Source organism: Balaenoptera borealis (assembly GCF_965194805.1).
Source record: "Balaenoptera borealis genome assembly, chromosome: 3".
Classification (NCBI taxonomy): domain Eukaryota; kingdom Metazoa; phylum Chordata; class Mammalia; order Artiodactyla; family Balaenopteridae; genus Balaenoptera; species Balaenoptera borealis.
This window is the reverse complement of record NC_138866.1, coordinates 121,459,322-121,485,051: the sequence shown is the minus strand read 5'-3', so window position 1 is coordinate 121,485,051 and position 25,730 is coordinate 121,459,322. Positions and strand designations below refer to the sequence as shown.

General features: G+C 55.8%; 1 protein-coding gene across 9 annotated transcripts in view; it reads left to right on the top strand.

Annotated features, from left to right (window-relative positions):
- Positions 1–2,023: 2,023 nt before the first annotated feature.
- The window catches only part of STRA6 (signaling receptor and transporter of retinol STRA6), a 29,383-nt gene continuing 5,676 nt past the window's right edge, over positions 2,024–25,730 (top strand). Inside the window, exons 1-13 of one of the 9 annotated variants that reach the window (XM_082387302.1) lie at positions 3,072–5,416; positions 6,111–6,170; positions 8,606–8,738; positions 13,668–13,734; positions 14,037–14,122; positions 15,688–15,827; positions 16,424–16,447; positions 16,631–16,797; positions 18,169–18,291; positions 20,534–20,601; positions 20,780–20,856; positions 21,129–21,190; positions 22,137–22,299. In XM_082387302.1, coding sequence (XP_082243428.1) covers positions 8,623–8,738; positions 13,668–13,734; positions 14,037–14,122; positions 15,688–15,827; positions 16,424–16,447; positions 16,631–16,797; positions 18,169–18,291; positions 20,534–20,601; positions 20,780–20,856; positions 21,129–21,190; positions 22,137–22,299 — 1,093 coding nt within the window. In that variant the 5' untranslated portion in view covers positions 3,072–5,416; positions 6,111–6,170; positions 8,606–8,622. Of the gene's footprint in view, positions 2,257–3,071; positions 5,417–5,722; positions 6,171–8,557; positions 8,739–13,667; positions 13,735–14,036; positions 14,123–15,687; positions 15,828–16,423; positions 16,448–16,630; positions 16,798–18,168; positions 18,292–20,533; positions 20,602–20,779; positions 20,857–21,128; positions 21,191–22,136; positions 22,300–25,730 lie in introns of those variants that run through there. The other 8 variants (XM_082387295.1, XM_082387303.1, XM_082387297.1 and 5 more) reach the window with 8 other exon arrangements.

Below are 25,730 nucleotides of genomic sequence, written 5' to 3'. Positions count from 1 at the left end.
CCTCATAGTCCAAAATAGCTGCTTGAGAGCCAGCCATCACAAGCACATTTCAACCAATTGGAAGGAGGAAAGACTAAAGAAAACACCACTCTTTTAAAGAACACCTTTTTGGAAGTTATGCTCAACATTTCTTTTTCCATCTTATTGGCTAATACTTAGACTCAGGGTGGCATCTAGCTTCAAGGGAGGCTGTGGAATGTGCAATACTAGGTTGGGGACAGAATGTATTTCACACAGTTCAGTGATGCCATCACAGCTCCTCACAGCAGCTTCAACACAGCCTTACAATGTTTTCCTTTTGCTAACTAAAGATAGATAGATAGATAGATAGATAGATAGATAGATAGATAGGTAGATAGATAGATAGATAATAGATAGTTTTTACTAGTGCAAATCTCCCTTCATTTCCCCAAACTCATCCCTCCCCTGAGTGTGATCACTGTGAACAGTTTGCTGTGTGTCTTCTAGATTCATTTTTAATGTATTTACACACACACACACGTATACTTAATTTAAAGGAACATAGGTGTGTATTATTCTGCAACTTGCATTCTTGGTTATTGTTACATGGCATTATGTCTTGGAGGTTCTGCCATGCCAGTCCACAAGGAGGTACCTCATTCTTTGTGACAGCTGAATAGTGCCTTACCATATAGACTTATCAAAGCTTATTGATGGATATCAGGCTTGTCAAATTTTTACATTACTAACAGCCTTGGGTATCTTCTCTGCATATATATGCAAGTGGTACTTGAGGATAGATTCCTAAAAATGGGCCAAAGTTTAATTCTCTCCTAGTGTCGTGGGTTTAACTCTTTCTATGAAAATCCTTCTTCTCCATGGGGAAAATAGCAGTCAGCTCAGAGACCCCTTCCATCTTGGTTTGGACTGCTCCCTCTCGCTTCCTCCCTCGCTCCCACTGAGCAAGCACAGCCCTGGCACCATCCTCACTGTGCCCTGTGTTCTGGGGTCTTTACCATCACTGGAAGCCAATCTCACATCTTAATGCTGCCTTGCTGCCCCGCCCGTTTATTGACTGTACACCCTTTCTCCTTTGAGGAGGAAGAAGACACCTCCCCTGGTATCCTTCTCTTGGGAATTTAGGGCCCTTCTTCTGGTCCCTACCTTTATCCCTTCCCTCCCTGACTACCATAGCACCATGTTTTAGCACCTTCTGAGCCCTTTTTTCCTTCTCGTTTACCCCCCTCTAGGGCACCCCTGCTAGGAGGGGGAGGGAAGAGCATGGTGAATCTGAGCCAATCACCTCCCCTTCCAAGTTCTGGGACGGTGATCGGGGCGACTGTCCCTGCAGACTTGGGGGTTGTAGGAAGGTGCTTGGGGTGAGTAGCAGGCCCCAGAACCCCAGACTTCTTCTAGAGACAGACTGGGCTATGAGGAGTTGAACAGAAAGCTCTCTGAGAGCTTTTTGGCTCTCCCCCTGGAATGGATCATACCTGAAATTTGAGCCCCAAAGCCCCATGAAAGTGTGACAAATTCCCCCCTTCCCATGGTCAGGGCCCTCAGCCCAGTTGGGCAGCAGCAGGTTGCTGATCGGGTTATTAAAAGCTTAGCTGGTGGTTCCCCTCCGGCTTGGTGCAATTCATCGGGCAATGGCTCCCGGGGAGTGATGGATGGTGACAAATGAAGGTAGGTAGGGGGTTCCTTAGCCCATCCTGGGCCACAGCTGGGGAAACTCAGCCATTAAAGCCCTGTGCAGGCTTCTCCACTGAGGTGACTCTGAGGGCCAAGGAGATCAAGTTTCGGGCAAATGGTTTGGGGGCTGGAGAGTCTCCGCCAAAGACAAGCCGCCCTGTGTGTTGTGAGGGGCCCCAGCTGCGCTGTGGGCCTGAGCTGGCGAGGTGGGGGTGGGGTGGGCTCCTCTGATCCCGGAATCACAGACGGGAGGCCTGGGGGGGCGGGAAGAGGGGCAGGGCCAGAGCTGGTGGGAAGGAGGGAGCTGCCTTTCTGGGAGGAGGAGATCAAACACCTTTTAAAGCAGGTGCTGGGGACTCTGCTCAGGGGCGAGTGCTGAGACTGCACAGCCAGCCATCCCTCCGGGATCCCAGCCAGAGCTGGTGCTGGCGCTCAGAGGAGGAGGCCCCGGGGGGTGGGGAGCACCTTGTCTGCCTGGAGGCACAGGACTCCCCAGGGTGACCACTAAGGAGAAGGAAGAGATACAGAAGGGAGAGGTCAAGAGAACGCCTGGTGGAGGTGGGGCAGGAGCCAAGCCTTGCGGGCCAGGTAGGATCGGGACAGGTGAGGGAGCAAGGAAAAGGCACGGCGGTGAGGGGGTGGGGTGAGGGGGAGGCGAGGGGGGTAGGACAGAGCACAAACAAAGGTGTAGGGCCGGAAGGGGGCAGGAATGGTAGGGTTGAGCAATTCTGAGGGATGAGGTTGGAGACCTGGAGATGGCTGTACTTGGGGGACCCTGGGGAGCTAGTACGAGCTCCAAAAGGCAGGGAGACATCAGAAGAGCTGTGTCTGAGTAGGGTCTGCTGGTGGGCAAGAGATTGATGGAGAGCCCTGTCCTCTGGTCAGCAGGGAACAAGGAGAGAGAACTCAGGGGACCTGCCCAGCAGTCGGTGTCCTCAGTGAGGAAGGAGGGCAGCACGAAGCCCACATCTCAAGACCAGACCATGGTGGCACCATCCCAGGGAGGACGTGCTGGGAAGGGAGAATCCAGGCCTCTAATAGCTGGGGGCATCTTCATGGCCTTTTGGCCAGTCCTCCTCTGAAGGCATCTTGATGTTACCAGCCCATTCTTTTTTTTTTTTTTTTTTAATTTATTTATTTATTTATTTATGGCTGTGTTGGGTCTTCGTTTCTGTGCAAGGGCTTTCTCTAGTTGTGGTAAGCGGGGGCCACTCTTCATTGCGGTGCACGGGCCTCTGACTATCGCAGCCTCTCTTGTTGCGGAGCACAGGCTCCAGACGCGCAGGCTCAGTGATTGTGGCTCACGGGCCCAGTTGCTCCGTGGCATGTGGGATCTTCCCAGACCAGGGCTCGAACCCGTGTCCCCTGCATTGGCAGGCAGATTCTCAACCACTGCGCCACCAGGGAAGCCCTACCAGCCTATTCTTGATTGCCTCCTCTGATGGGGGGCTCACTGCTCTGTGAGACAAAGAAAGCTACCTTTGTCCTGAGCTGAAACCTGCCTCCTCTGAGTCAGTTCTAGCCTGGCACTCTGGGAGGGGCAGAACACCCTGCTCCCCTGGAACAGTTGGCTACCCTCCTCCTCACCAGTGTCCACACTCATACCAGAGCAGTCTGGCTTACATCCCTCATGCTATGATGATGCTGTTGGTGAGGGGGGCAGGAGAATTCTAAGAAAGGTATGTCTTAGATGCTTCTGAAGCTCCCACATGGCAAGGGAGGTAGGAGGCAGAGAGCCATCTACACTTTCCTGTCGTGAGCTTAGCAGACAACAGCACTGCCTTCCAGCCACTGAATGGGGTCAGGCTGGGTCTGGAGCCAGGGTTAAGCGCCTGTGTGTGCCGGGGGCAGTTCGATATGTGTGTATGTGAGTGTGCTGTGTAGATGGGGGCAGACCCAGAGCTCACTGGTCCACATGGGGTTGAACCCGCCTTGGCTGCTTATCCATGGGTTCATGGTGGGCTGGGCTGCACAGGCAGGCACATGGGCCATCCCCCACTCCTGGACTGAGGCAACCCTTGGCCATTCTCTGCTGTGCTGCTGGGGATTGGGGTGTTGCTGAGGCTCTGGGTGTTACTGAGGTTTGGGTGCTGTAGAACTTCTGGGGGGGTGCAGTTGGACTCAGAGAGCCAAAAGCTGGGATGGGAGGGTGGTGAGCAATGAGGGGTCTCTGGGCCTTTTGCAACTGTTTACCATGGTTTTGACCATCTTGCCCCTACCAGTGCTTGATTTGCCAGAGTTTGAGGGTCCTTGGAATGTGGGTTGAGGTTCTGAGGTGTTTTAGAGGTTCTGGTGTGTTACTGAAGTTCTGGGGGCTCATGGCGGGTGATACTGAAGTTCTGGGAGTTCTTGTGGTGCTACTAAATTTCTGGGGATATTGCTGAGATTCTGGAGGTGCTCTGGAGGATCTGGGAGTCCTTGGGGGTGTTTCTGAGGTTCTTCCTCGCTCCTTCAGGCCCACTGTCAGCTCCTTTTAAGCTTAGCACTTTACCCTTTGAGGATTTTGATAACCACAGGCTGCTGAAGGCACACACGTGGGCCTCTGTTCCTGGACGCCAAAATTCCTCAGATTTAATCAACTTGAACAAAAACATGGGGAGGAAGGAAGCCCTGTCCTGAGGGCTTCGTGGTCCAACTCCAGCCCAAGGGGAGCTCCGTGCCAGGCCCAGATGGCAGATGGCCTTCGTCTGCTCAGAGCCCAGAGGCTTTTTGCGACCCCCCCCTCAGAGTGAGCAGGACTTAGCCACCCCCCAATCTGTGCTCAGCTAGGAGCACTGCTGGCCTGGGCTGCTCTCTGGGTGTTGGTGTCAGCCTCATCTGAACGTGCCCGTGTGGGCTCACGAGGGCACAGCCAGGCAGCCCTGAGCCCTGCCCTGCTCTCTCCTTGCCTCTCAGACTCCCCTTCTCAACTCTCCTATGACACTTACACCTCATTCTTGCTGCCATTGCTGACCCTGTCTGACCTCAGGGCCCTGCTCCAGGCCCCCTCCTCCAGGAAGCCTTCAAGACTGCTCAGTCCATCTCCTTATTCTTCTTCCTCTCTTCTCCCTTCTCCGAGTTTTTACTGTCTGTCTTCCAAGTAACTCCACCGGCCAGCTCCTCCTCTCCTGCAGTTCTCTGACTTTTTTGGATACGAGTCCCCCTATAAAAGGTAGGCCCAACTCCAGAGGGTAGGCCCTGGACTCTGCCGCCAGGCCTTTGGAGAAATTCTTCAGGAGCACATCATTACCATCTTTCTCCTCTCAATACTTTTCCTTACCAGCTTGCAGTCTGGCCAGGTGGCATCCTTCCTAACACCTCAGAGGTAACCTTCCATTTCACAGATGTGAGCTCTCCTAGCTTCAAGCTGAGGAGGTACTTTGGGCTCAAGGAGTGGGGTCCCCTTCCCAGCCTGAGCTACGTAGCCACCTAGTAGCCATGGATCTTTGACCCAGCCTGCCTCCCTGCCCCCACCAGAGTGGATAGGGGAGCTGGGGGCCAGGAGGGTGGGTGGAAGACAATGGGGGACGCCTGGGCAGTCACAGCTGCTCTCTGTGGCTTTGACCTTCTTACTACAACCAGTGTCTGGTGTGCTGGCTCCACATTCCTGGGCCGTGAAGTCACTGAGGGCAGGGAGTGGGGGCCTCGGGGAGAGGAGAGCCCACAATCAAAGAAGCTCCTGGCTGGATAACCTATCCCTCCTGGGAGAGAGGCAGGGCTGAGACTCAGAGAAGCCAAGGGAATCACTCAAGGTCACACAGCCAGTCCCAGGGCTCAAACCCAGGTAGGCTGCCTCCCCAACCAGGGCATTTCTCCCTGCCATATAGAAACCCAGCTCTTTCCTTCTGGACCTGCTTCCTCCCATTTCAGCCTGGCCCTGACTAGAGGTACTGAGCAAAAGACTGCCCTCTGTCCGCTGTGCTCGTACCTGGGGAGAGAGACGAAGCTCACACTTCCTCACCTCTGCTTAGGGCCTCCCTGAAGGTGGCCTCTGCATCTCCCCAGTAAGGAGGGAGGTGGCACCATGGGCACTGGGCTAGCCCAGGGCGGGTGGGGGGAGGCGCTGTCTCCACTTGAGGTCTCTTTGGGGGCAGAGCAGGGTTTGGGTCGGGGAAGAGTGCAGTGGGGAAGGGACTGTGCCTGGACTTAGCTTGGGCCCCTCCCTGCCAGCCTCGCTGTAGCCGCTGAGGCTGATGGAGTCTCCTCCAGGCAGCCTGAATGTCTTTCCTCAGTGCCCATTTGGGTACCGCCCCGCTTCGTTCAGGGATCTGCTGAAATATCACCTTCTCAACTGCGCCTGTTCTCACCATCCTGCCTAAAATAGCCAACTCCTGTCTGTCTGTCTCTCCTCTCGTATCCCACTGTATTTTCCCTCTCAGCACACATGACACATGTTTTGTCTCCCCCTGCCCCCCACTACACATGAGGTTCCCTGGGGCACAGGACTTTATCTATCTTGCTCGCTGCTATATTCTCAGCGTGGAGAACCTCGCCTGGCACATAATCGGCATGCAGTCAACATCTGTGGAATAAATGAGGTAATGAACAAACCAGACTGAGGAGGCAGACTCAGGCTCCCTGCAGGGTAGAAAGCAGTTTCGGACAGGGATTCATCCAGCTACGAACTTCTCTACCTTGTAGAGGGAGTGAGCTCCCCGGCACAGACTGGAGACTCCAATTGTTGGAGGAATCATGAGGGGGATTTAAAATCAGATAGTGAGTTGCTCCCTAAGCTATGGGTCTAGGACTCCTGAGCAGTGAAGGGAATGCAGGGCTCTGGTGTTGGAGCAGAGGGCTCTGGAAACCTGGCTGGAGAAACAGCAGCCTGCACGGGACAGGCCCATGGAGGAGCGATGGTCACCAGAACTAGCAATGGCTTTGCCAAACCCAGTTTAGAAAGTCCCTGTGGCCCCGGTGCTGGGTACTGTGCATCAGGGGGAGGAGGCAGGAGGAGGAGGAGAAGAGGTAGAACTCTGCCCTCAGGAGATCATAGCCAGGCCTGATCCCTGGGATCAGATGGGCAGTGTGGGCTCCTGCATTGCATCAAACAAAGTTCAGGTTCAGCTCTGAGTCAGCACATGCTGACATCTCTGTGGGGTGGCAGAGGGGAGGCCAGACCCCTCTTCCTGGAAGAGGGGTCATTTGGGAAGGAGGGGGAGGAACCAAAGCCAACAGAGCCCTCAGGCCCTAATTCTGGAAGGCCTTGTGAGCCTGGCTACAGAATTTGGATGGGGAGCTTTTAGGATTTCAAACTCTGTCCCTTCTGAGCATCCCTCATGCTGTTCCCTCTACCAGGAACACGCTTCCCTCCACTACCCACCCCACCCACCAACTCCACCCCCCTGCGCAGCTGACTTTTCCCTGCCCTCTGATCTCCACTGAAAGGTTTCTTTTTTCAAGACACACACCGCACCACCCCCGCCCCGCATTCTTTCAGACCAAATTCGGTTTCCTGTGGTATACATCAGGGCACTCTGTGCCTTCCCTTTGTAACCCTCAGATTCGAGGTCGTTTACCTACTTGGCTGTGTCCCCCTGAACTGTAGACTCTCCCGTCCCAGGATCCCAAACAGTGCTGGCACTTAGTAGGTGTTCAATGAATTTATGTTAAAATAATAAATGGATGAACGTCCTTTTGAAAAGCTTGTTGAATGAATGCCTTAGCTGGGTAGGGCCATGGCCAAGGCACCCTGTGGGGTATTGGAAGGACAGGGACCCTCAAAGTTTCAGGGGGCCTGACTCCCACCCAGGGATAGGGGGCCTGAGAACTGCTCTCTGCCTTGTCTGCATCTTGCCATACCTCCACCCCCGGTTGGGGGCCTGGAGGGGGAGAGGAACCTCCATCTCCTGCCCAGTCCCTGCCTTCCTCACCCTCACTCTCACCCCACACTCCGGGAGGAACAGGAGGCAGGCAGGGTTCTCGCCTACCCGTGGGTCTGGTTCATGTTTAAAGGACTAATTTCTGCCTTGTGGGGGTGAGTTATCTCCTTGTGAAATCAAGTTGGAGAAACAAAAAGATTTTACCAGTGAGACACATGTTCCTGCAGGAGAAGGAACCGACGGGCTCCCTCCCCTCCTCTGGCCCTGGCCCAGCAGCCTCCCTGGGCTGCTGGAATGCCTGACTTGTCTGTAGGGCCCTGCAGATGTGTGCGAGATTTGGGGCAGGCGCTGAAGGCAGGTATGTGCGTGCAGTCAGGTGCCGGCCCTCCTGGCTGCACTCCTCCCTGGCTCCGGCTGCCAATGGAGCCGAGACCTCCACCTCCGGAAGGGGGTCTTGTGAGGACCACGGTGTGTTCCCATCACTGAGGCCCAAGGGGGCCAGCGAGGGGCAGGCTGAGGCTGGGGGATGGTCTCGAGGGAGCCTGAACAAAGAGGGGGGATTGGGCTGGACCCCTGAGAGCGGAAGGGGCTGGGAGCCCAGCTGGGAGGGGCCGGCAGACTGTGCTGAGCCCGCCCGCTGCCCGCCCACCCTTTCATCTCCGCAGCTCCTTCCTCCCTGGTCCTTCCTTGAGTGTGTGTCTGTGGGTCCATCTGGGTGGGCTTGAGGAGGGGGAAGGAAGGGGGTGCTCTCTGCGGGCAGCTTGGATTGGACAAAACTTCTTTGAAAATGGTGTTTTGAGTCAAAACCTACCGGTGGCCAGTCATAGAGAGAGACAGACGGGGGGGTGCTCCGGCAAAAGCCCAAGGACCCTGAGGGGGCACCATCCCCAAGGGATAACTACCTCCTGCAGGACCTCGCGAGACTGGGCGGGAAGGGACAGGAGGGGACAGGAGAAGCCCTTCCCCTTCTCCTGTGCCAGCCAGCCCAGGCCCTCACTCCCAGGAGGGCTTTTCCCAGAGAGCTAAAAGCAAGAAAGTAACCTTTAGGATCAAAGAGAAACGTTTCTTTGTTTGGGTTTTCTTTCTTTTTTTTTTTCCCTCCTAAGCCTCTTTTCACATCTGTAGTGGCTTTTTCCCTCTGGTTTGGGGGTCAGAGGAAAAGGGCCAGAGAATGTCGACCCAGGCAGCAGGGAACCAGACCTCCTCCGGGGCCACAGACGACGACGACTCCTACGGCAGCTGGTACATCGACGAGCCCCAGGGTGGCCAGGAGCTCGAGCCGGAAGGGTGAGTTGGAACCCCTGGCTCTGTCTGCCAGCACATGGGGTGTGGCAGAGGTTACTGATGGGGGGCGTGGGGAAGACCCTGAGCGAGGGCTGCTAAGAGGGGCTCTGCCGCTCATTTGCTGTGTGAACCCTTGGCAAGTCACAGCCTCTCTGGGCTTCAGTCTCCTCGCCTGTTAGGTGAGAATAGCCCTTGCCCTGGTGTTAAGAAACTTGAGGTGGAGGACCTGGGCCAGGCTAGTCCCCTAAAAAGCACCTGTGTGGTGTGTTTGTTTTTTTGACTTTTTTTTTTTTTTTTTTTTGGCTGTGCCATGCGGCTTGTGGGATCTTAGTTCCCTGACCAGGGATTGAACCCCGGCCCCGGCAGTGAGAGCACTGAGTCCTAACCACTGGACCGCCAGGGAATTCCCTGTGGTGTGTTTAAAAAACAGATTCCTGGGCCCCATCCTTGCAAACTCAGATCCAGCTGGGCTGGGGTGGCTCCCTGGTGACTCTGGCCTGTAACCAGGGTGGAGAGTCCTGGGTGAGTGGTTGAGGGAGTCGGGCCTGCCTTCAAGGTGTTACTGGCCCCTGTGGTGACCATCTGGGGTGTGCTGTTAGCAAGCGTCAGGTTCTCTGGGCAGGCCTGGGGCGGGGGGAGGTCTGAGGAAACATGCCGCCCCAGTTGGCTTTGGCTGGTCTGAGGCTCCGTGAAGATGAGGCCCTAGTTCTCTTCAGCAGGAGTGCTCGGGCCAGCCCAGGGGAGGGAGGCGGCCTCAGCCCAGCCCAGTGTGGCCTGAGGACTCGGCCCACAGCCGCCTCTGCCCAGATCCCTTCTATCTTTGTTTAGTCTGGGCAGCCTGGCGGAGGAGCTGGGTCTCCTTGTGCCCCCATGCTGCCAAGGACGCCTTGCCTGCGTGGGCCCCAGAGCCCAGATCTCCCCTTGTTGTCCCTGGCCCCAGCCCCATCCCCTACCTCCCTTCTCTGTCTGAAGGTTTGGGGAACTAGAAAGGTGAGGCTGGGGGTTGCCCTGCCAGATGTGTGCACATCTGTTCTCCATCAACAACCAAAACAGGAGAAGGGGAAAATGCTCGCGTGCCTCCCCAGGGGCCAGGGCTGTGGCCTGGCCAGGCTGGGGTCACCCGGCAGGGATGGAGGCCCCACCCAGGCCTGGGGGAAGGAGATGTTGTTTGGAGGACTCGGGGTTCTGACCACCTGGAAAGCAGCCCTGCTGTCAGCAAAAGTGTGCCCTCTTCCCCTTCCCTGGCTGACCTCGAAAGCCCAGGGCTCCCCAGGTTCCTGCTGTGTATGTATGAGGTGGGAGAAGCAGCAGAATGGAGAGGGGTCCAGGAGCCCCAAGAGGACACAGAATCTGACCTGAGTTAAGGCCCTAATTTGAAGCTGTGTCCTTAGCCAATTCAGGGCCCAGGCATTGGCTGGGGCCAGGCATCTGCAGCCAGCTCTGTGGCTCAGGTATTTAGATATGGCCTTAGAATAAAGTTGGGTGCATGGCAGGGACTAGGTGATGAGGAGTACTGCCCCTAAGGTGGGTGTCATCTAGAATTTGTAGCTCCCTTCTCTCACTGCAGGTAAGAATGAAGAGCTTTGTTTGAATCTACTTACTTGGCCAAAACAAGTCGAGCTTCCTGCCAAAGGTGGGAGTGGGAAGCTGGGATCCCAGGGGAATCCCAAGGAGGCAAACTTGGACTCACTTCTCCCTGCGTGAGTCAGACACCCCGGCGAGGTGGTGCATCGAAGCTTTGAGGAGCTCTGGACAGTGGTCCCCCCTGTACCTCAGCGTGCCCCAGCAGGCTGGAGTCGAGGTTGTGGGTGACAGTGTCTGGGATGGACTCAATCTCCTGGTCACATTTATCCAAGTGCCCCCTTGGCGCCAGGACCTGGTTGGAGAGGTTGGGGGCGGGGGTGAGTCTGATGGCGATGGGATGCCCTGTCTGGGGTCTTCTGTGGACATAGGATTGATGTGTATAAGCCGAGCTGGCTCTTTCCTACCCCCAGAGGCTCCTCTGGTCAGGTTATGGGCCCTACTTGCCATGTGCTCGTGTGTCATCCACCCATATCATCAATACCGAGCTTCCCAGCCAGAGCCTGGGGATACAAATACATCTGTGGCAGCTGTCCAGGATGTCAGTCACCTCCCCACCACTTCAAAGGGCTGCCTGGAAGGCGGAATTGGGAGGCTTCCTTCCTGGCCTGCCCTCCCACCAAGTGAGGTCAACGCCAGGGTGATCTGCAGGCCCTTCTGCGGTGGGAGCAGGGAGAGGGTCAGGCAGCAGGGCTCCAGGCCTCCCGGGGACCACAGACCCACAGACCCCCGCCCCAGACAGTCAGCCTTTCCCTGTCACCCACAAAGATGTGTTCTGCCCTCCCCTCTGGATGGGGCCCTTTGCAACCTCTCACTCAGAGCCAAACTTCTAGAAACAGTTGTCTTGCTTCTTCTCTGTCTCAGTGTCCTCACCATACTGCAGTCCGGCCTCTGTCCCTGAGTGCCCATCACCACCTCTGAATTGCCCAAGACCAAGCCTCAGCTTCCTTGGGCTCCATTTGACTCTGTCCTCACTCTTCGTCTTGGAATAAGGCCCAGAACCCTACAGTCATCCCAGAAACTCCCCTTCCCTCTGCTCCTCTACATTAAGGCATGTAAAGTCTTCCACCTAAATACCTCTGAGATACTGCCTGACATTTCCGCTCCCCCGTGACTATTTATGCTGAACCATTTGAAAATGCTGATATTCAACTGTTTTTGATGGAAAGAAATGGCAGTTTCATATGGTTCAACTTAATATCTTCCTCCACGTACTCCTTGCCTCTCACATCCTGGTCACATGCGGCTGCTGAAGTCAGACTACCTCAGTTCGAATTCTGGCTCTGGTGCTTTACTAGCTGTGTGATTTGGGCAAGACACCTAGCCTCTCTGAGCCTTGTTCTCCTTATCTACGCAAGGGGGATACTAATAGCACCCACCTCTTAGGTAATTAACTGAGTTAATACATAGAAAGTGCCTGGCACTTACTCAATGCTTAGTAAATACTAGTTACTGTTGTTGTTGTTATTCAAATCTAGCCACAGAAATCTCCTAAAATCCAGAACACTGTCCCGCTCAAACGCCCTCAGTGGCTCCCTAGTGCCTCCCATGCCTGCTATTACCGGCTCTCAGCCTGCCCTCTGCGCTGTCATCAAGCTGAAAACCTTGCCTGGCGCCAGCCACACTGTCTACTGCCTGTCACTCCACTTTCTCATGCTCTTTCCTCTACATGGAGCTCCCTTGCCCCTTATTTGCCTAAAGAGATGCCACCGTCTTTCAAACTCAAGTACCACCCCCTCTGAGGCCTTGCCCCAAATTTCTCTCCCTTTTCTGCATCCTTTAGCATCTGCTTGTGCCCCCTCAAGGATCAAGCTCCCACCCTCCCTGACGTAGCGTTCTCTGTGTCTGTGCCATCCTGCCTGTCCCACAGCACAAAACATGGGTCCACGAGCTGTCAGCCAAACATCTGCTCAGCCAAATTTCTGTCGCTCAGACCTCAAACATTTGAGGGTCCATGAGCCTCAGCCAAACTGAGCTAAGTAAAGGGTAGATGGGGGGCCCCGGGTGGTACAGAAAGGGCCAGAGATGCCCCCAGACAGGGCCCTGGAGGGGGTCCATGGAGGTGAGGGTGGCTCCTGGTCTGGGGTGAGTGGGAAATGGTCAGGCTGCTCCAGGGACAGTTTGCGGAGCCCCTGCCCTGGCTGGGCCTGGTGCAGGGCGCAGGATTGAGTAGGACTTTGTCAGGTGACGAGATGCAGGCTGAGAGGGCCTGGAGTGGTGGTTCTGAACTCTTGGGTCTGGTGAGGGGCCCTGCCTCACCCAAACCCCACCCCACATACTCGAGTAAAATGCCTCAGAGTTGCAAGTGGGGAGTGTGAGACCTGAGCTCAGACAGCAGGAACCTGATCCCCTACATGGCACCTACTCTACTGCTTTGGGAAGAGGCTGGCTCTGCCCTGGCCAAGAAATTGCACAAAACAGACTTCTTCTGTCCCTCCACCCCAAGGACAAGCCCATGTGACCGGGCTCTTTCCTGCTTCTCGCTCTCTGGGATTTCCAAGCTCAGGGAGGTCGGGCTGTTCCAGCACAGAGCACTCAGGCTCACCCTTGGGATCCCTCTTTTCCACACAGCAGGAAGGAGCCCAGCGGGGTGGGTGAGCCCCGCCTGCGGCAGGGAGGGCCCAGCTGCAGGGCTTCCTCTGATGCCTCACCCACCAGAACTTGGTGGCCTTGCCCACACTGGTTACCTCCTTCTGGCGCTCCCAGGTTCCAACTGGGCAAACCCAGAGGTCTACCCCTCCCCCAGGAACCCAGTCGTATCAGCTCTCCCAGGTTCAGGTCCAGCCCTGAGCTCAGGGCTCCTACCTGATACCTTTCTCTGCCACGTGACTCAGCCCTTAATAAAACAGGTAAAGAAGAGACATAAATCCTGGAAGACCAAGGTAGATCATTCCAGTCAGAGACACAGACCAGACTTGGATTCCAGTGAGTGAAGGACAAATCATAGGACCGGTTGCTGATTGCCGGACCCAGGCAGTATGCTCAGCCACAGTTATGAGGAGAGATCTGAGGCCTGGAGCAGTCAGGGAGGCTTCCTGGAGGAGGGAGGAATGAAGTGGGCCTTGATGGATAGAAAGGCCAAGCTGGCCCATTCTGTTTCTCCCATGTCTTCCCCTGGGAGCCCCCTGTCTCCTTCAGCCCTGTAACCTCAGAACTGGGCATGGGACCGGCACACTGCAGGGTCATGAGAGGCCCAGAATGGCCCTGAGAAGGTGAACTGTCTAGGAGAGATCAGAGGGTCAAGGGAGGTGGTGGGTGGAGCCCCAGTATAGACAGCCTGGAACCCCAGACTGGGCTGCACACCTGGGGTTTCCCTACCTCGGCCTGACCCAGCCTTCACTCGCTCTGCAGGCTGGTGCCCTCCTGCCGCCCCAGCGTGCCACCCGGCCTCTACCACGCCTGCCTGGTCGTGCTGTCGGTGAGTCCCAACTGGCTTGCCGCCTACCGCCAGCCTGAACAGGGGGATGTGTGTTCTTTGCTGGCGCTGGTGAAGGGAGACTCAGGGACCCCAAATATGGGAGTGGGTACCGGGAGTTCTCCCAGGGTGGGGACCCAAACCAGGATGCAGACCAACCTTTCAAACTTCTGTCACCTCCTAGCCAGTCCCCAGTTGCTGCAGGAGTGTGCACTATGGGGTAGGGGGTCCTGGGACCGAGTGCTCTGACTCAGCCCCTCAGGGGAAGCCTGGCACCCGAGCCCTCGTCTGTGCTCTCCTTTCAGATCCTCGTGTTGCTGCTGCTGGCCCTGCTGGTGAAGCGCCGCCAGCTCTGGCCCCACTGTGGGCACGGCAGGCCTGGGCTCCCCAGGTTGGTGCCTTGGCCTGGGCACCCCCGCTCAGGGGGCCCAGCTGACAGGGCCACTCTGGGAGGGTGGTGGCTTGTTAGGTACCTAGAAGCCAGCTCTGGCCTCCGGGACACCCCAAACTCTCTCAGTCTGGGGGCTTTCCCCATCCCCACCCAGATCTCCAGGCTTAGTTGGGACCCCCTGAGGGAAGGGGAGGGACCCACTCAGGTGCACCCACTCCTGTTCCAGACCCCAGGGAGACCAAGCCCAAGAGGGCCCAGCTCTAGGACACACCCCCTCAGGAAGCCCATGGTCTCGACAGGCCATGATCACTCCACGCCGTCTTTTATTTTATTTTTTTTAATATTTTGGCTGTGTTGGGTCTTCGTTGCTGTGCGCGGGCTTTCTCTAGTTGCGGCGAGCGGGGGCTACTCTTCATTGCGGTGCACAGGCTTCCCACTGCAGTGGCTTCTCTTGTTGCGGAGCACAGGCTCTAGGCACGTGGGCTTCAGTAGTTGTGGCTCGTGGGCTCTAGAGCGCAGGCTTAGTAGTTGTGGCGCACGGGCTTAGTTGCTCCGTGGCATGTGGGATCTTCCCGGACCAGGGATCGAACCTGTGTCCCCTGCATTGGCAGGCGGATTCTTAACCACTGTGCCACCAGGGAAGCCCCCCTCCATGCCATCTTGACCCTCATTTCCCTGAGGGTGTTACCTGGACCCTGATGCTTCAAGGCAGATTTATGAGGGATTGCCCTCCATTCCCTCTGGCTGAAATTTTCTCCCCCTGTTTCCTTCAGCCCTGCAACCCCAGAGCCTGGGACGGGGATGACCCTGAGGAGACAGGACTGGGCAGCCTTATGTGGGAGAGACCAAAGGCCTGGGGGAGGTGGTAGGTGGAGCCCCAGCGTAGACAGCCTTGCACCCCAGGCCTGGGCTGCACACTGAGGTGGGGCCTGCCATATTGGTTTTGTGAGGAACTAGCCTGGGGTTTCTGCCACACTGGCTGGCCCAGGAAAGAGCGTGCCCTGCCTGGGGGAGGGCCTGGGGGAGACCGAAGCAGGATGGAGCCCTCAGGGCATGAAGGCAAGCTGGAGCACAGAAGCAGAGGGTCTGAGTGGCTTGCCCTGAGCCCAGAGGGGTGAGGCCTGGGACAGCCATGCCCGCTGTCTGCCCTCTGCCCCAGGGCCGCTCCCAGGCCAGGATGGCGGCTGTTGCATAAGGATGTTGTGACTCTCCAGCTCTCTGAAGGTCAGCCAGCCCAGACAGACCGATTAGTGTGGAGGCGGCTGTTTCCTGAAGCTTCCAGAGTGGGCGGAGGGAGCAGTGCTCAGGCTTGTTCCTTCTGTGTCTGCCTGTTGCAGGGGGTGGGGCAGGGGATGTTCCTGAGTCACTTTGCCACAGGGCCCAGATCTGGTTACATAGGAGGCACTACACCGACATCTGTGGAATGAATACACGAAGGGACCTCAGTTTCCCCATCTGGAAAGTGGAACTGACTCCACCTCCCCGGTTTATGGAACTCGGTGTGTGGTAATGGGCGTGCAGGGCCTGAGCGACTGCCCCCTGTCCTGCCCCTGCCTCTGCACCAGCCCTGTGGACTTCTTGGCTGGGGACAGTCCCCGGACCGTGCCTGCTGCCGTCTTCACGGTCCTCTTCAGCTCCCTGTGTTTGCTGCTCCCCACTGAGGACCCACTGCCTTTCCTGACCTTCGCCTTACCACCCGGCCAAGGTACCCAGCACAGCTGAGGCCCTGGGCTGGATTGCTGGGAGGGGGCAGGTGGGAATCCAGAGCACTGGGGCTCCCCATTCCAGCCATGAGCCATAGACCAGAAGACGCTGTCCCGTTACCCTCCCCAGCTGTCCCACCACAGTGCCTGAAACCTCTATTGCTCTGTCCTTGGGTCAATACTGCCCTCTCTGCTCTTGTGCAAACCCCACCCTCGGGAGGGAGGGAGCACAGGCTGAGTCCCCCAGACAGCCCAGTCCTGTGTGAGCATGAAGAAGGGTGGGGAGGGGTGCGGGGAGGGGTCCTGGAGACTTGAGCTGGGCTCAAGGAGGTGATGGTAAAAAGGACAGCTGCCATCCAGAGGAGCCACCGCCCTGCAACATGACCTCCTTAGATCATCCGATCCTCACAGCAACTCCACAAAATGCAGATATTCGCCCCATTTTACAGTGGCAGATGCTGAGGGTCAGAGAAGGGAATAGTAATAAAATAGTAGCCTAATTTACTGAGTACTAACTCAGGCACTGTGCTAAAGCACTGTACACATACCTTCTCATTTTATCTTTGCTAATGTACTATATATTATTTCCATTTTACAGATGGGGAAACTGAGACTCCAAGAGGTAACTTGCCCAAGATCACAGAGCTGATACTAGTCAGAGCCTCGATTTGTATGCAGGGCTCTTGCCCACGGAATCAGCTGAGGGGCTGGGAAGATGGAGACAGAAGAGAAGCTTGGGTGGGTTGGACCCAGGCCCCACATCTGCCCCTCCATCCTGTGTCTCTCTGCCTGTCTTGCCTTCCAGGGCCGTGGAAGATACTGGCTCTGCTCTATTACCCTGCCCTCTACTATCCCCTGGCTGTCTGTGCCACGGTCAGGCATGGAGCCGCACACCTGCTCGGCAGTGTGCTGTCCTGGGCTCATCTGGGGGTCCAGGTCTGGCAAAGGGCAGAGTGTCCAGTGTCACCCAAGGTAACCACTGACTCACAACGACCTGGGGCGGTGGGGCGTGGAGGAGCTGCTTAAACCAGTGTGGCTCCTTTCCTCTCTGTCCTGCTTCCCTGTTGCACAGGATTCCACGCCTTTACACACATGCTCATTCCAAGCTCCACCCCTCTGTGGGAGAGGCTGGGGACCATGCAGCTGGGCCTGCCCTCAAGAGCTTCCAGTCTGGGAGGGGGAAGGAGGGGGGAAGGGGCAGAGAAGGAGGGAGAGGAAGCCTGAAATCCCCCCATTATTGATCTCCCAGACTTCCCTTGGCCAGGCTGGAGTGGGAGTGAAGAGAGCTGGAGGACGCAAGTGCTGAGCTGGGGGATGGTCTCAGAGGGCTAAAAAGAGAATTCCAGAACCTCAGAACCTGGTTCACTGGAGCTGGCTGGGGTGTGAAGCTGACCAGTCCAGAGCCCAAAGGGTGGGGGTGTGGCCTACAGAGTCAGACAACCCAGGTTTGAATCCAGCTTTATCCCGTCCTTCCTTTGTTCATTCCACAAACATATCTGAGCATATACTCTGCACCAGGGACATTTCCAGGCACTGGAATACAGCTGTGAACAAGACAGATGAAGTCCCTGACATCCCAAGAGCTGTCATTCCAGAAGGGGACACACAGTCACACAAACAAATATACGAAATGACGCCAGGTGGTGCTAGGTGTTTTGAGGACACCTTATCACATTTCTGAGACTCAGGTTCCCCCCCACCCTGCCCTGCCCCCATAAATGAAGTTGATAACACGAATCCCTCAGGGTAGAGTTGAAGATTAGGTGGTTTCCGTGAGAGCAGGGACTTCGTTGGTCTTTTTCACCAGCCAGGACCTGGCACATACTAAGCTCTCAATAAAAACATATTGAATTAACAAATAGATGAATACATATTCAACCCTAGGAGGGCCTCAACCCCAGGAGGCAGAGCATGTACTTCCCAGATGCCCAGGTTGCAAACTGTAATAGAAAAAATCAGGCCTGTGCCAAAGCACCAGGAACGTAGGGACATAGAAGGTGGATGTCCCCCGTTTCAGACCCCATCCCAGCCCCCTGGGGTGGGTAGGAGGGGATTAAAAAACATACTCCCTTTGGCTCCTGTAAGGGACCTGGGGGTCCAGGGGCCTGGGGGTCCAGGGGCCTGGGAGAGGGGCAAGCACCTCTGCAGGGCCTGAGAAGGGGAAGTAGAAGTTGGTGCCAAGTGGCCCTGGTTGGGGGGTAGCGATAGAACCAGAAGCCTTCCCATGCACCCTAGACCACCCTCAGGGCCCCCTGTGAGCTGGGAAGGGAAATGGACCCTGGTCTTCGGTTGGAGGAAGGAGGCAGAAGGTAGGTGTGTCTGGGTGTTTGTCTGTCCATCCAGATCTACAAGTACTACTCCCTGTTGGCTTCTCTGCCTCTCCTTCTGGGCCTCGGATTCCTGAGCCTTTGGTACCCGGTGCAGCTGGTGAAAAGCTTCAGTCATGGGGCAGCAGCGGGTTCCAAGGTAAAGGGGCAGGGCTGGGGTGGGCTCGTACTCAGCACCCAAGACACCCTGGACTTGCCCATATCTATTGTTCCCCTACATGTGGTCATGCCTGGTGTGGAGCCTAGAACATAACAGGTGCTCAGAAAATGTTTGCTGAGTCGCAGAGGGACTGGTTGGTCCTCCCTCCCCAGGCAAAGGCCAGGCCAGGCCCTCGGCTGGCACCCAGGATGCCCGGGGCACCAAACTGTTTGCACAGTGGGGACTCAACAAAGGAGAAGTGGGCCAGAAGACAGGGAAGTCATAGCTCTGTTTCTGAAACACTGAGGATCCTGCTGGAGAAATGAGACAGGCCAGGAGCCTTGCGCCTAAGAGGAGCTCTGCAGATGCTGACATGATTCAGGAAGCACCCAGGGCAGAATTGCGTTATGAATCAACCCTAGGTTGGATAATATTAGATAAAGGGGAGCGCTGGGAGAACTAAGGCAGGCTGAGGGGGCTTCCTGGAGGAGACAGACATAGCATGGACTAAAGGACAGTGAGGATCTGGAGTGGGGAGAGAATAAGGAGAAAGCATTACAGGCATAGGAAAGAGCATGAGTAAAGGGGCAGAGGTGGGTTACATCTCTTTCATTCACGCATGATTTGCAGCACCGGACAGGTCTTAGCACACAATAGACACTCAGCAAATATTTCTGAAGTTTTGGGTAAGTGGGTAGGTGGGTGTGTGGATGAATATATCATGGCAAGAGGGAATTCTTACAAGATATGGCAATCTTATTTTAGATTAGGTAGACCTTCTAAGCACCTGCCCTGTGCCAGGCCCTGGGCTGGGTTTATGGACTTAGCCGAGTGACTCGTGTCGGACCTCCAGGACTCCCAGTGCGCTGGGGGAGATGGGTGCAGCAACATGTATTTACAGTGCACTGTGAGAAGTGCAGCCAGGGCTCATCCAGCGGACCTGGGAGCATGGGTGGAGGCGGGGCCCAGTGCTCTTCCTGGCGAGAGAGGAGGAAGAGGGAGACTGCTCCGCAGAGGCCCTTGAGAAAGGTTAAAGACACAGATGCAAAAGGCTGATTGCTCTGCAGATGTGGAGGGTGAAGGAACGGCTTGAAGGGTGGCATCTAGGACAGACAGCAGGTGGGTGGTGGCGCCAGTTGCTGACATACGCAACGCTGGATGAGAGCAGGTGTGTGGGGAACGATGTGTAGCTAGCTGTAGGTGTGTGGCGCTGAGGGGTCTGGCGGGCAGCTGGACCGTGGGCCTGGAGCTCAGGAGAGGGGCTAGGACTGAAGCCAGAGAAGGAGTGAGGTCACCATGGAGGGATGAAGAGCGAGGGGAGAAGAGGCAGGTGGGCTCAGCATCTCCAGGGCGACCCTGGGTCCCCCACAGGCCCACCTGACTCCGGGTTTCGCTCTCACAGGGTAGCAGTAGGGTCCTCAGTACTTGTCACTACTGCCCTTCAGATGCTCAGAAGAGGGGAGCAGCTCCCCAGGATACACAGCACCTCGTCCAGGCCCTTCCCTTCTCTTCCAGGGATCTTCTCGGCCTCTCCCTCCATTGCATGCCTTTCCTCTTGGGAAGTCTTAGGAGAAATAAAATCCTCTTTGGCCCTTGGTCAAAGAGTTTTAAGCCTCAAAGGACACAGTCAAGCTTTGAGCTGACCCGCACCTGCCCTGGATCCCAAGGTTGCCATGGCAACAGGTGACAACGGCCTATATTTTCCTAATCGTCAGGGGCCAGGGGTTCACTGCATCTTACTGTGGGCCTCTGCCACTTGGCAGGGAGTTTAAGGCCTGGAATGTGGCTTAGACAAATCAGGTCACCCTTGTGATCTCCCTGGAGTAGGAGAGGGCTGGGGGGATCTGACCCGAAATGGCCCTATCCCGTGTCCTGGTCAGGGATGTGCTCGTGGGACATAAGTACCCTTTTGCTTCAGTCTTAGCTACTAGAGGCCAGACGGCCAGGAGGAAAGCAGTGATGTGATGTGACTGAGTAAAGCTGGAGAGGGTTGGAGATAGACCTTAGGAAGAACTTCCCTGCATTGAGAGTTCTTAGATAAGAGACTGATTAGTCTTTTATTTACGGAGGAGGAAAGGGCAGCTTTGGGGGGCATGGACCTCGTCCCCACGGGATGGCCCTTCTCTGTACTCCACCGCAGCCAAGAGGTTTGTATGCTCACCTACTATGGTATCCTGAGCCAGGGCCCCAGGGATGGCTCAAGACAGGTCCCACCTGCTTGTCCATTTGTCTGTCGCCACAGGGGCTGCAGAACAACTACTCTGAAGAATATCTGAGGACCCTCCTTTGCCAGAAGAAGCTGAAAAGCAGGTGAGGTCCTAGGCAAACCCTTTGGGCCAGGGGACAGGCCTGGGCAGGCAGGCTTGTTTGGGAGGCTGGCACTGGGCAGCATGGTGGGGCAGAGATGAGAAATGAACCAAACCCTGGGGCCCAGGCTCAGGGCAGGGGCTTCTCCTGAGAGCTCCCTCCTGCCTGGGTCTTTCTGCAGCTCCCACACGTCCAAGCAGGGCTTCCTGTCCCGGGCCTGGATCTACTTCAGACACTACATCTACACTCCACATCGAGGTATGGCGTGGGGAGCTGAGGTCGAGAGTGACAGGTGACCTCACCCCTCTTTTGCACAGAACAGCTGCAGTAGAAGGTCCGCTCCTTTCCCCCAAACTCTTGTCATCAGGAAGAACAACCCCAGCTTGGGACGAGGGGAAGCCCCTGGCCTGGCCTTGGTGGTCCAGGGTCCTGTGAGCCCTGGCCCTTTTCCTAGGCCTCTTGGGAGGGATGGGGCTCCCGGGGCTGGATGGTGCTGGGGTTCACCACACCCCTCCTTTTGGGGACTGCAGGATTCCGACTCCCCCTGAAGCTGGTGCTTTCAGTCACCCTGACAGGGACGGCCATCTACCAGGTATGTCCTGCCTCTGTAGTGCCATTTGCCTCTGGACCCCTGCTCCCAGCCCCCAAGCCTGAGATGGCTCAGGCCCTCAGCTCAGCTCTCCAAAAGCCCCACCCAAAATCCTGCCCAGCTGCTTCTGGCCATCTTGGGAATGCTGGCCTACCCAGAAGAGAGGGAATGGTAACTCTTGTTGGGCTCACATAGGGTCAGAGCACGAGTTTTGGAGTCACATAAATGTGGATTTAAATCCTAGCTCCTTTATTTACCTCCTGAGTGACCTTGGGCAAGTTACTCAACGTCCCTGAAACAATTAGCTCAGCTGTGAAATGAAGGAAATAGAATTACTTCCTTTTAGATGGGAAGATTTAGTGAGATAATATGTGCTTGATAAATCCCCACCACCACTACCGCCCCCCCCCAGAAAAAAAAAACAAACAAAAAATCAAAAACCCTGGAAGGTAGGTATGATTTCTCTCCATTTTACAGATGGAGGAAATTGAGGCTGAGAGATGAACTTGACTTGGCCAAGTTCCTCCAGTTAATATCTCAGGGTAGCCAAAATTTGAATCCAGGTCTGTCCAGCTTCAATGCCTGTGCTCATTTATAGGACACTTTGCTTTCTCCAACATGGAAAAATTGGAAGTTTTATATTCTGAAGTTTAGATAGATAGATGATTGATAGGCAGTCAGAGGTATACACATATACTTGTGCTGCTTGAAAGCATATCTGAGGCCTGTGAGGCTAAAGTCGTATCTGTTTGTAACGTGCTGATTAGAGGCACGAGGATGCTGCTCTAAGGGACAGATAAGAACACTGTGGAGGGTGATGGGCTTGTGGATGCGGCCGTGTGCTGCCAGAGTTTCTTCCCTGAAGTCTCAGAAAACACTTTTCCTGGGATGGGAGTGCCTGGTGTGAGCACAGCCAGGCCCTGCCGCCCTGATTTGGGGGTTCTTCCAGGTGGCCCTGCTGCTACTGGTGGGCGTGGTACCCACCATCCAGAAGGTGAGGGCAGGGATCACGACGGACGTCTCCTACCTGCTGGCTGGCTTTGGGATCGTGCTCTCAGAGGACAGGCAGGAGGTGGTGGAGCTGGTGAAGCACTACCTGTGGGCTCTGGAAGGTGAGGCGTCTCGGGAGCCCCCAAGGGCCGGCAGTGGGGACCTCAGCTGGGATACCTGAGCTCTGTCCCGGGTGCTGCGGACATGCGGGGTGTCCTTGGGCATGTCCTTTCCCCTTTCTGCGTCTTGGCTGCTTCATCTCCAAATTGGGGTGGTTGGACCTTCCAGTTCCAAGTCTCTGAGACCTGAAGGTCATCTCAGCGGGCCCCTGTTAGCTTGTGTGGTGTCTCCCACCCCCACCCCGAGTGACTTTGCCCAGCTCTGCAGGCGTGGAGATGGGGGAGGGTGTGGTATGTGTGAGCTGAGGGGACAGCCCTGGGCCTTTGCTGCGGGTGGGGAAGGGGAAAAGGAGGCAGTGAAGTGGGACAGTGCGCCAGGATTCTGAGCTAATCCTCATGGCAGGTGGGTGGGGTCTGGCAGGGCGGATGCTTTCTCTTCCCCAATCCCTGTCCTCCAGGCACTTCCTTTCTCCTTCCTTCCCTTGACAATGAGCTCCTGGGCTCGGGAACTATACTAGTCTCCCCTTCTGTGGTCTGATGCCTCCTTTAGCCCTTAGCCCTGTTTCCCACCTACGCCACCTCCACAGCCCTGTGGAGGAGACTGAGAAGTATCCTCACTTGACACACGGGGAAGGAATCGCCTGAGGTTGTACAGCCAGGCAGACGGGAGCCAAGAGAAGAACACAATCTCCTGACGCCCAGGCTGGGGCTCTCCATCACCTTGAGACAAAGCCTGGTGGTCAGGTGTCATGGGGCCTGCACCCTCTGCTGGCTTGGGAGTCCCTGGCTGGCAAAGGCACCCTGGCTCTTGAGGAGTAACATGTGATGGTCAGAGCCTAGGCTGCCAGTATTGCAGGTGGAGGTGTGATTGCTCTGCAGCTCTTCCTTACCATTACCATCAGGGAGGGAGTAGGAGTGGGCAGAGGTGTGTGCAGTGACTGCTTCCTTCCCCGACCACCACTCCCACCACTTTCCTGAGTGCGTCTGCTCCCTGGAACTGTGACCAAAGCCCACAAGATAGACAGGTGACAAGTTCTGGATGGGCTGAAAATGACATCTCCAGGGAGATTTTCCAAGTTGGCTGCAATCTGGGCCACAGGCAGGAGCAGACATGGCCCACATCCGTCCACATCCAAGCTCACACCTTGCTCACGGCAGCCCTGTTAGGTCAGCATCATTGATCTCATCTCACAGAGCAGGAAATCAAAAGGCAGAGGGAGGAAGTGACATGTCCAGGACAATGGATTTGGTTTCTACTCAACACACCTGACACTTCTAATCACATGCTGCAGTTTCCAAGCCCAAATGCTCCCACTTTGGATCTCCTTGGATGCAGGGGTCAAACAGATCAGTGTTCAACCTTCTAGTTCACGGACAAGGAAAACTGAGGCCCAAGAGGATTAGAGATATGCCCCAAGCACTCAGCAAGCCAGGGATGGAACTGAGATTAGATCTGAGCTTGGGGACCCTTTGGTTCTTAGCCTAAGAAGCGAATGTCTTCTGAGCTTTGAGAGCCTGTTTTAGGGCTGCCCACCTGGCACCTGGCATCATTCACAGAAAGCTCACACTCTGAGTCAGGCAGACTAGATTAGAATTCCTGCTCCATCACTTACCAGCTGTGTGACCCGGGCAAGCCACTTTACTCCTTTGGACCTCCATCTTCCTACCTGCAAAATGGGTGCTGAAGCTCTAAAGGCAACCTTGTCCTAGAGGCGCTTGGTTGGGTAGGGGAGACAGACTGATCCACAAAATCAGGGCCCAGAAGGGGGAAGGTGCAGAGTCCCAGAGGAGGCAAAGTGCAGGAAGATTTTATGGGTACCAGGATTAGGAGGGACCCAAGTTTGGAACATTTGAAGTAGAGAGGAGCAAGAGGTAGACAAATGGAGACCAAAGGCCAGGCTGGGGCCAAGGGGGCTTGCTAACCCTTCACCCCAATTAACCTATTCACTCACCTGGGCAGGCTCAGCAGGCAGGCTCCTCACCTCCTGGCAGAAACAGTCCAGAATGTACCTTCGCTGGCACCGTGTTGGCTCTAGGAGGGCAGATGGAACAGGGCAGAGCTGCACGTGCCCAGGGCTTTCTCCTAGCCTTACATTTCAGAAAAGTGCCCCCTTCTGCCCCCGGAGGAGTGAGCCAGGGACAGGCAGATTGGCCCCAGGTTTCTGTAGCGGTCATCCTCAATACTGGCTGTGCCTGAGAATCACCTGGTAACTTGTAAGAAATCCCAAGGCTCAAGCCAGACTTCAGAAACCTTGAGGGTGGGGCCCAGCCTCTGTGATTGGACAAGCCCTCCCCACGATTCTGATGCCAGCCTGAGTTTGAGAACCACTGTAGCAGGAACTCTACACATGTCGTTGGCTGATTGATTTCAATCAGTTGCTGTTTGAAATAGATCATTAAGGCTCTGTCTTTGAAAAAAAAAAAAAACAAACCCAGTTCAGTGGTTCTTAACCCTGACTGCACATCGGAATTACCGGGGTTGCTTTCCCAAAAGCTACGGCCTGGGTCCTATGCCCAGAAATTCTGATGTAATTGGCCTGCGGTACAGCCTGGGCCATGGGAATTTGAACAGCTCCAGGTGATCCTAATATGCTGTCAGTGCTGAGACCCACATCTCCAGAACCTGTGGCTACAAGGACCTAGTGCTTGCCTCTCCCGTGTGTGTTTGCTCCCCTCCTGAGTCTCTGATGGGAACCAGGGACGCTTCCCTTGGCTGACTAATGAGATCAGAGTGCAGACAGCCTGGGCTCATTCTAGGTCTGCTTGGAAATGATTGCACCACTTGCTCTGTCACTTCCTAGCAGTGTGGCTGGTGGGTCAGGCCCTCTCTCTGAGTCTCAGCTTCTTTGTTGGTCCCATGTCTCCCTGTGCCTCTCCTGTGGGGTTGCTATGAGGGTGTTGAGTAAGACTGGATGTGGATATAGGGTGGAAGGTTTGTAGCCCTGCATCCCTGCTATGCTAAATGCCAGGCTTGTTCACAACACCATGCATTCTCCCCCAGCTGCTGGTGATACAGGGAACTCATGATCTGTGCACATGGACAGGGAAGGTGGTGACCCGGGGAGGAGATGGGTAGCAGTGGTCACTTCCCTCATTCTGATGGACTCAGGCCACACTGACGGGCGCTCACATCTTAACAAAGGCCATTGATGCAGGCCCTGATGGGGTTTTATGGCTCACAACATGCTGGGAGATGGGCAGCCCAGCAGTGTGCCCGGCATGGGCAAGCTGAGGATGGGAGATGAAATGACCCCCTGAAGCCCACACAGCCAGGAAGCCATGGAGCTGAAGGCGGATGCCACATTGGATGGAGTCTCTCACTGGGGGTCACACAGCAATGGAAGCAGCAAGACCAGGGTGAGGGCCAGGTCTGCAGCCTCAGAGCTGGCCTCTCTCTGTCTTGGCCACCAGATGTCACCTGGCAGTATTGGTCA